The sequence below is a fragment of the Taurulus bubalis genome, assembly GCF_910589615.1.
Source record: "Taurulus bubalis genome assembly, chromosome: 3".
In the NCBI taxonomy this organism is placed as follows: domain Eukaryota; kingdom Metazoa; phylum Chordata; class Actinopteri; order Perciformes; family Cottidae; genus Taurulus; species Taurulus bubalis.
Genome location: NC_136591.1, coordinates 42,524,031 through 42,534,295, shown reverse-complemented (window position 1 = coordinate 42,534,295; position 10,265 = coordinate 42,524,031). Strand labels below are relative to the sequence as shown.

Below are 10,265 nucleotides of genomic sequence, written 5' to 3'. Positions count from 1 at the left end.
ATACCGGACTCAACTCGTTTTATTTGTAAAACTGTGTGTTACAAATAAATCTACGTGAAGTGAACTCTGATTGATTACTGAGGTCCTGAGAGAACTAGTTCCTGTGGCGTCTCACGAGCAGTCAGATAGGAGACAGAGAGTTCATACAGCATCAGGTTTTTACAGATTAGTCATCAATCCAGAAGAGAGAAATCAACAACAAATGCTGAAGCGTTTATTACAGTAAAGTTAATAGAAGCTTGTGTTTTGCAGGTTTAATGAAACAGCAGGTCCTCCTGCTGATCAGATGATTATCAATCTGCTGATCAGATGATTGATAATCTGGTGACGATCACATCTTCTTGGCGCACACGACGCTCTTCTTCTCGGAGCAGTTTAGATCGTTCCAGGAAGGACCGCCTTTGAGAACAAGAAACACGGAACATCCTTTCAGTGGTTTGTTATTATTATTATTATTATTATTATTATTAATATTAATAAACACACTGTCAGCATTCAAACAGAATACTCTCGTAACTTCACACATTGAGTCACACTAATCCTTAATTGTGGTATTTTATTTCTTAGTTTGTTCCTCTAGTATCGATGTATTTCATTGTTTGATCTGTTTGATCACTTTTAGAAAGAGGGCAAGCTCAAATTGTGGCACCGGCACCTCGTTGAGGCATTTCTGGTGGCACGTCTCAGATGCCGGGGCAGTTGCCACTACTTTAGAGGCAGCAGTCCGGCACCTACGAGTTGCCACTCATGTGCCACTAGTTTTTGAGGCAGATTCTACTATTTGAGGCAGCTGCCTCTGTTTGGGAGACAGGTGCCGCAACTTGCTTAAGGTCCTGGAAGGTATAATATGTGACAATACATTAAGGTCCTGGAAGGTATAATATGTGACAATACATTAAGGTCCTGGAAGGTCTAATATGTGACAATACATTAAGGTCCTGGAAGGGATAATATGTGACAATACATTAAGGTCCTGGAAGGTCTAATATGTGACAATACATTAAGGTCCTGGAAGGTCTAATATGTGACAATACATTAAGGTCCTGGAAGGCATATATTCCTATGTCCCAGCTGACTCTGTTTGAAGTGCCGCTGTTTTGGAGAGGTGCTGCGACAGCTTAACCTTTATTTGTCGTAATGTAATGTCGTAGTGTATTTGACAATACATTAAGGTCCTGGAAGGTATGACTATTGGCTGAGTTGTGCAACCCGATGTAGGACTTTTACTTATATTTTTGTAAAATATCTGAATTAGTACAGTTAAAATGTTTGGATGTGTTCTGAACACATTCATATCAGTCAGTATTTTGAAAACCGGATGTTGTGTCACGTGGATCTCTCCGCTCGCTTGAATGTGTTTCCTGAAATGTCAGTGTCTGTGATTTGACCACGGAGATCCAAGACTGTTACCAGCGGCACTCTCAAACAGAACCCTAATGCAATGTCACATATTGTCAAATAACGAAAAATAATAAAGGGTAAACTGTCACGAAACCTATCCAAAGCGGAAGTAGTGGCAGCTGCCTCAAACAGTAGAAACTGCCGCACTAGTGGCAGCTGCCGCAAAAACTAGTGGCAGCTCGTAGGTGCCACGGCACCTTTTAACTCTCATCTTCATTTGTCTGCACTTTGTAAAGCTGCTATATCAATAAAGTTATTATAATAATAGTTATTAATTAGTGTTATTGTTAAGTAAATATTTGATCACTACTGCATTTTATTTCTTTAACTGCACTGCAACTTTTATTCAACTTTTATTTTTTATGTTGCTTTTTCTACTTTTATTTTGCTTTTTGACTGTTTTAATGTTTTCTTAACTGTTTTTAAATCTGCATTATGTTGTGATGCTTTTAATGGTTTTATGTGAAGCACTTTGAATCGCCTTGTTGTTGAAATGTGCTACAAATAAACTTGCCTTGCCTTGCCTTAAACCATCTCCACAGATTCGGTCTGTGAGGGTTAAAACTTCTTATGTGCCGTTTACAACTCATCTTTGTGTGACTGGTTCTTCGTGAGGCTCGTTGTGCGACAGACACAATCATTCAGAGTCAGTGTGTTGTTCATATTCATAAGTAAACCTCGTCCCTGACCTCGGGGTCTCATCACCACGCAGTCCTCGTGGCCGCCCGTGTTGTCCGGCTGCCCGCGAGACCATCCGCTGTAGTCGAAGTCCGATCCGTCCAAGTATTCAAACCCCGACTGGGAGAAAGAAACGGAACCGTGAGGATTACTCACCCGTCGATAGGTTCAATGACCAACGTGTCTGATCTCAATGAGGCGTTCACTGCCTACCCCGGATCTTTGGGCTCCGAGCCAAAAGCCTCTTCTGGTGATCCAGGTCTGACAGAATACAAGTTTCAGCTGGACCTCGTTGTGGACCGACAGCATGTCTGCACCGAGGTCGCGGCACACGTCCTGAAACCAACAGAGAAAGACATACAAATGTCTCACAGCACGGATGAGGATGGATTCATAAACCTTTTTTACCCCAAGACACCCAGCGCCTCATTTTCGCAAAAAGAAAAGAAAAAATAATCTTGTTTTTAATAGCGGAAACTTAATTATCTCCGCAACCACATGGTTGTTTAACTTCATTTAAACTGCTACAATACCGTAGCCCTTGTGAGAAGAGAATACAAAAATGCAAGTAAGCGTTAAGTTAAAGTACTTACGTAAACTCCGTAAACTTTTCACTAAACCCACCCCTTACGACGTCTTATAAACCCCCTATTAGTACCTGTAAAGTCACAAAGGCGCATATTTATGAGTCCTGAGTCCTCCCTGGTCGGCCCACATTTCTAAAACCGCGTCATCAGCACATACGGAAGCTGCTGAACATTTCAATACCCAGCATGCCTAAATCGGACAATGTTTTGGCATAAAATAAGTAATCTTTTAATTTTTGAACCGATCGACAGAGTTTTTTAACTGAAACTCCTTCCTAACATGCCAATGCTTTGGCGGATTGGGATTATGTTGCATATTCTGATTCTTTAGCCCCTAATATTTCCAGAAAGGTCTTATTAGTGTGTGGGATGTTGTTAAGGCCCTGAACCATGCAGTTGAAACTGAAACTCGGTGACTGCTCAAGGAGGCATTTTTGGGGAATCATGCTATAAAAGGGATTTTTCTTAAAAAAATCGTATAAAATAACACAAGTATTAGAACTCATTTGGGGTTCATACGACTACTTGAACACGGGGGGAAGAGGCACAGAAGCCCCAGAGCCTCCTCGGGCTCAGAAGGTACGCTGGTTTGTGTTTGCATCACCTGCGCAGCCTGGAAGGTTTTCAGAGTCTCGATGAATTTCACGCAGCGGTGGTCGTCGAAGCGCGTCCATCCGGCTGCACACGGCTTTTCAGAAACCCTGGGACAGAGTCTGGATGGTCCCTGACCTGCGGGACCACAAGTGCTGAGATGACCCCCGAGTTCCTGCAGTTCAGTAACGTGGCGGTGACGGGGCGGTGCTTACGGTGAGGTCTGGCCAACTCGATTCTCAGGAAGCCCGCCAGCAGCAGCACGGCGGTCACCACAGCGAGGCGCATGGCTCTCTAACGCTCGGCCCTCAGCAGGAAATGAGATCTGGAAATGTGACGGCAGCAGAGGAATTAATACTGAAGACAATCGACCCCAGAGCTGTTGCCCTGCTCAGATATCCTGAAACACAGAGGAGGAGGAGGAGAAGAAGAAGAAGAAGAAGAAGAAGAAGAAGAAGAAGAAGAAGAAGAAGAAGAAGAAGAAGAAGAAGATCACCACAGGTGTGTTCAGTTCTTCGTTGCCCTTCGCTCTGACTGTCAGGCGGCTCTTCCTCTTCTTAAGCGCTCCACTCGTGCCCTGTGGACACGTCAACGTCATCATCATTAACATAGGATTCATTGTGAGGACAAACACAGAAAGTATTCACACACCTCAGAGGAACTTAGAGACTTTAACTGCGTCATAAATAACTTAATTTGTATTTTCACTCCTTTCTACCATTAAGGAAACCTCTGAGCTCCGTTGACAGCTTGTTGGTTCAGGTCCTTTCCAACCGTCCCTCACGTCCTGTCTCTCTGTGAGACGACGAAGGATCTCCTGAGTTCGGTTCAGGAGCGCCTCGGGCCGACAGGCTGTTCAGATGTTTGACGAGCTTTTAAACTATGAACGCATTTAACGTGGAAAGACGTTGGCGCCTGAGGGAGTTCACGTTGACGAGAACCACCAAAGAGACGCTGAGTACTAAAGGTTGAAGGCTGGGGACGACAAACATTAGTCAACAGGGCGTTGGCTGCCTGAGCCAACGCTCAAGACTTCCAGAAGCCTGAAGCACCCTGCTTATGGCCTGGTGTCTCGACCTGTCAATCACCTGGTAGCCCCGCCCTAAAGCATCCCCTGCTTATGGTCTGGTGTTTCAACCTGTCAATCACCTGGTAGCCCCGCCCTAAAGCATCCCCTGCTTATGGTCTGGTGTTTCAACCTGTCAATCACCTGGTAGCCCCGCCCTAAAGCATCCCCTGCTTCATGGTCTGGTGTTTCAACCTGTCAATCACCTGGTAGCCCCGCCCTAAAGCATCCCCTGCTTATGGTCTGGTGTTTCAACCTGTCAATCACCTGGTAGCCCCGCCCTAAAGCATCCCCTGCTTATGGTCTGGTGTTTCAACCTGTCAATCACCTGGTAGCCCCGCCCTAAAGCATCCCCTGCTTATGGTCTGGTGTTTCAACCTGTCAATCACCTGGTAGCCCCGCCCTAAAGCATCCCCTGCTTATGGTCTGGTGTTTCAACCTGTCAATCACCTGGTAGCCCCGCCCTAAAGCATCCCCTGCTTATGATCTGGCGTGTTATTGAAACTGTTGTCACACTTTCTTTGACAGGTCTCATAGTTTTGTTTAATTTCCCTAAAAGTCCCTAAATGACTTCCCAAAACATTTTTTCCCCAAGCGACCAGAACAAATCCCATAATATTCAGCGTGGAAAAGAGCCAGTTGGATATTTTTCCTTTTTTTATATCTATTTCCGTAAAATGTAATACAATCGTCACAATTCTGGTTTTCCAAATGTTACTTTTAAGTTAAATCTTGTTTATCTTTCGTTGACAAAAACAACTCCAGTCAAAGTGTTATTCTCCGTTGAACAATCCCCTTTTCTTTATATTTATACAACGTAATCAACATGAGAGCATTTTTCAACCATTACTTTTTTCCTTTTGAAGCAGGAATTTTATTTTTAGTTTGTGGAGACGGGATTTAAACTGTAATGTTTCCCAGAATAAGTCGTCAAACCTTTGATTCTTTCATCCTTTGAGCACCACGAGAGTTATTGTCTGCTTTATAAGTGAGCAGGACAAACAAAGCAAATTATATTTGTATATTAAAACACACAAGAGACAATAAAAAACATATTTTATGTTAAAAATGCACCATAATTAAATTAAAACAGAAGGATCAAGTTAAACTGGATGAATAACGTCCGTCTGCGAGTCGGCATGAAGGATGACATCAGTCTTCTTATAGTGTGGTTCTGACCAGCAGATCTTATAGGCAATACAATTCAAATGCTCTCAAAAGGACACCAAAAAAACATTCAGCAATTCCTTAAAGGGACAGTACACGCTAGAATCGAAGCCGTAGATGAAACTCGACAGCTTGTGACGCTCAAAGAAAATAGTTCCGACATGAAAACTGTTCATGACGAGGTCTGTGGATCGTCTTCAGGAACCGGGTCAGGATCTATAGAAACAGACCGTTGCCGTTGAGTTTTTGGCGCTCTCGGAAAAAAGCTGAGTGTCAGCTACTCGCATCCATCAGAGAGATGGATGATACCTCCAATACCAAAGGCTTCACGTCACATGAACAGGAGCATCACGCGGGATATCGTCTGAAAGGACAAGACACAAAACACAGCATTGTAATTATGTCAAAGTGAAATAGTCATTTAATTAATACATGTTCAGGGGTGCAGTATCTCCTACTTACAAACAGCAGGACCGGGGAAACGCCCGTGAGACTGCGTCTGTATGCGCCGTCCTCGTGGAGCTTCAGTGAAAGGTTTCCCCAGTCGGGTCCTGACAGCTCCAGGGTCTTCAAGACGTCGTGCATGGAAGGTTCCGGGAGGTGTGGCCACGTGATGTCATCGACCCCCACCGTCACCTGAGAGGGAGCGATCACCTGGGACCGACCTGAGAAACACCAGTCCTCTGTGTGAAAAGCCTTATATATATATATATATATATATATATATATATATATATATATATATATATATATATATATATATATATACACACACACTGTACCAGCTCATCTTAATAAAAGAAGTAAGCTAACCCAACTTAAATGGCATAAGAAGTGTTCGTTACTTGTTCATTGCTCATCATCTCTTGTTTACACTGATGAGACACTCATGTATACAAACTTGATGACTTTAGACTCGACAAAATTAGGAAAGAGTTGCAACCTTTTTCCAAACCGAAAGATGAATAAAAATGTTGGAAGAATCTTTTTTTTCTTCTTTTAACTTTACGACATTAGCTTTTGGTGAAGAGTGTTTTGTGACCTGAGATGTGCCTGTCTTGACTCGGGACTTGAATACAAAGACTTGAGACTTAGACTTGATGATTTTGTCCCACCTCTGCAATCAAGTGTCTTCCCTCGACCATATTCATAAGCACACTAATTTGGTATGTTTCCCAGTACCATCAAAGGTATATATCTTATTTATTAGCCTATAAATCATAGTTGAGTGTTTGGTAACATGCTCTGGACCTCATGTGTACTCCCTCTTTCAGGAGGAGGAGCTCGAAGCATTGCAGGAGGGCGCAGTGGCGCTGTTGGCCGTGGTGGCTGAAGAGGACACGGCTGCAGGGATTCCCTTCCAGCCTCTCCATGTCTCAGTCATCCTGGAGGATCAGGTTGTAATGTCTCTCAGATCTTGGACTGATGCACATCCAGGTTGTCCTCTTAAATTTAGATGATGGAAGAAAGCAGCTCAAACCTAAGTTGCATGCCTTGAAAAATGAACTAGAGTAAAAATGATCTGATCAGACTATTGGCAATAGCAAAAAAGTTTGTTGTGGGAACAATGTATTTGATCAGTGATTATATATATATATATATTATTATTATTATTATTATTTTTTGTGTGGATTCATTTTGGCATAATGTGTAATGTTGTGGTCAGAAAATCATTTTTGTTCAAATAAATTGATTGCATCTAACTGATTATTTGTATTGAGTTAATTCAACTTTAATAGTTCAAGGCAATCCGTTTCCTGAAATGAATTGAGTAGCTGCTATACCATGTAGAGATGTTGTAACACAAGCTATTTAAATCAGTCAGACTTAAATCATATATTTGCTGCTACATAATTTTAATGAGTTCATACCAACATTACAAATAAGTTTCAATAATGTATATGTTTTAAGTTCAATACAAAGAATGGAGTTAGTTCTCGTCATTTATTTACTTAAGTATACCTAACAATAAATACTTGAGTTAGGAGTACTCCATTAAGCATTTATTTCCACTAAAAGGATTTGAGTTATATAACTAGAATGGTTCAAGGCATTCGGTTTCCTCAAACCATTTGAGTTGACTTTACTCATCAGGTTTTACAGTGTATATATACTGTATATATATATTTACTGTATATATATATATTTACTGTATATATATATATATATATATATATATTTACTGTATACATATACATATATATATATTTACTGTATATATATATATATTTACTGTATATATATATATATATATATATATATATATATATATTTACTGTATACATATACATATATATATATTTACTGTATATATATATATATATTTACTGTATACATATATATATATATATATATATATGTCGGACAATATTCTTGTCCGACATATGTCCGATATGTGATCTCTGGACTTTTTTATGCTCACTGTCCCAAATGCCAGAACGGAAATGGGAAAAAGGGCTTTTGGGTACTCTGCCCCCTCATCATGGAATATGTTGCAGAATGTTTTAAAGCTCAGGGAACTGATACCACTGACTGCTTTTAAATCTCGAATGAAAGAAATAAAGGCATGTTCCCAAAAATGTAAATGTTTCTTAAATTAACTCTACGTCACTGTTTCTTAGCTCTTAGCATTAAGTTTCTTTTAACTTGTCTTCTTCTGTGTTTTCTGTCTGTAACTCTTGTTTTTTCTGCTGCTGCCTGTCTTGGCCAGGTCTCCCTCGAAAAAGAGATTTTTAATCTCAATGGGACTTCCTGGTTAAATAAAGGTTTAATAAAAAAAAAGTACTGTATATATAGGCATATATATATATATATATATATATATATATATATATATATATATATATATATATATATATATATATATTATATTCATTTAATTCAATTAAACAGCTAGATAAATAGTTGTTGAGTAGTTAATTTGCGTATGGGAATATCTTACCTGCAGGAGAAAGCACCAGAAGAAGGAAAAGCAACGCCCGGAAGTCTGAAGTCAGGACTTGAACCATTCTGCAGACGAGACGAGACCCAAGAAAAGTGAATGAAGCAACGAGTGAACGACACGGCCTTTAGCTTCTCTCTCTCTCTCTCTCTCTCTCTCTCTCCCTCTGATCCAGCTGTTTACTCCCCGTGATGCAAGAGCAAAAAAAACACAGACGGAAAGCCCAAAGTGAGTCAGTTTGGTCTCCTCGTACTTTCCCCACCGTGCTCCATCTTCTGGAGACTTTTGATGACGGGAAAGACTCTTACTTTGTAAGTGCATCATCATCATCATCATCATCATCATCACCATCACCAGTGACCCTAAGATGGAAAAGTATTTAGCATTTTTACGGTACACTAAAATAAAGGAGTCACTCTTTTTTTATCTGCTTTTACTGTTATTATGTCATTGATTAGCTTTGTGTACATTGTCATTGCTTTTATTGTTTGTTTTTTTAACCTTGTAAAGGGTTATACAAATTAATTGTATTATTATTATTATTATTAATAATAATAATCATATACAAATTAACACATTCTACTTGTTATACTGAGTCATTACTGCGCAGCTTCACTAACACACAGAATGTGCAGATTTCTTCTCATATTGCTCAACATTGCTAAACAAATAAAGACTCTGCAGCGTTTATTGCAGGAAATTAAGAAGCTGGTGTTTGCAGGTAATCATAAACAGGCCGGCTCTCCTGCGGCTCGGCTGGACGGCTGTCGATGTCGACACTGATTGAAAATGTGAAAGCAAACATCAGCTGGTGACGATCACATCTTCTCTTTTTCGACCGCTGGAAACAGGAAACAGAACACATCCCACTCAGCGGCACCAGGGGCTTTGAGGTTTCATGCGTTTCCGTTCAGTAATGCGTTGGTGAAGGCGAAGCTGTGGTGACGGTGATGGTGATGGTGAAGGTAAAGGTGTTGGTGTGGTGATGGTGTGGTGATGGTGTTGGTGAGGGTGTGGTGATGGTAAAGGTGTTGATGTAGTGATGGTGTGGTGATGGTGTTGGTGAGGGTGTGGTGATGGTAAAGGTGTTGATGTAGTGATGGTGTGGTGATGGTGTTGGTGAGGGTCTTATGGTGTGGTTATGTTACGCTTTCCAGAAAAAGGACCCAAGCGCTGATGAAAGGTGTAAAGTACATTTAATGCTCCAAAAAACAAGAGAGGTTTCAAAAAGACCGGATCAAAAACAGGCAGAGGAAATGAAAAGGAATCTTGAGTTACTTCCTGGAGTCACAATGACAACACGTCTTCAGTAAAGAGCCTGAAACATAAATCCCCATAAAACCACAATAAGTTCTTTTTGCTCCTCACTTTTTGTGCGAATTAAAACCGACAACATATGATGTGTTCAGTCGAGTCAGTTCTCTATTTACGACCTCCGACATACGCCACCCTCTGTCCTTTATGACCCTCGCAGTAGATTACGGGAACTCCCCGTGAAGCTCCTCATAAAGCTCAGTTCTTGGCCCCTTTGCTGTTCACACACTGTGTGTCAATATGCTGACGACACACCACTAAACACACTCCTTGTTCAAAGACTATTTAGACTTGTCCGGAAACATTTCTTCTTGAGAGTTAGAAGTGAAGATGGAGACGGTAGAGTTAATATGAAGCTACAGCGAGCAGCTGGTTAGCTTAGCTTAGCATGAAGACAGGAAGCAACCAGTCCAGCTCTGTTTAAAAGGCCAAAGAAATCCACCTGTAAAGCTCACTTTAACATGTTAAGAAAACCCCCAAAACATGTAGAAAAAGTACATTTGATCACATCACAGTTTTC

General features: G+C 40.9%; 1 protein-coding gene across 1 annotated transcript; it reads right to left on the bottom strand.

Annotated features, from left to right (window-relative positions):
• Window positions 1-204: 204 nt before the first annotated feature.
• LOC306733709 (C-type isolectin Sp-CL4-like) lies at window positions 205-3,783 on the bottom strand. Its single transcript, XM_079214989.1, has 6 exons — window positions 3,754-3,783; window positions 3,473-3,582; window positions 3,271-3,395; window positions 2,293-2,415; window positions 2,091-2,199; window positions 205-399 (listed from the first exon to the last, which is right to left on the bottom strand). Exons 2-6 carry the CDS (start codon window positions 3,543-3,545, stop codon window positions 332-334), a joined length of 498 nt encoding a protein of 165 aa, XP_079071115.1. The 5' UTR covers window positions 3,546-3,582; window positions 3,754-3,783; the 3' UTR covers window positions 205-331.
• Between the last annotated feature and the right edge of the window lie 6,482 nt (window positions 3,784-10,265).

What these genes read in the sequence shown, in the direction of transcription:
- LOC306733709 (XM_079214989.1), bottom strand. Translation starts at nt 3,545, where the DNA reads ATGCGCCTCGCTGTGGTGACCGCCGTGCTGCTGCTGGCGGGCTTCCTG. An exon ending in CGAGTTGGCCAGACCTCACC is followed by an intron (nt 3,396 to 3,472) that starts GTAAGCACCGCC and finishes GTGGTCCCGCAG; the next exon opens with GTCAGGGACCATCCAGACTC. An exon ending in TCGGAGCCCAAAGATCCGGG is followed by an intron (nt 2,200 to 2,292) that starts GTAGGCAGTGAA and finishes TCTTTCTCCCAG; the next exon opens with TCGGGGTTTGAATACTTGGA.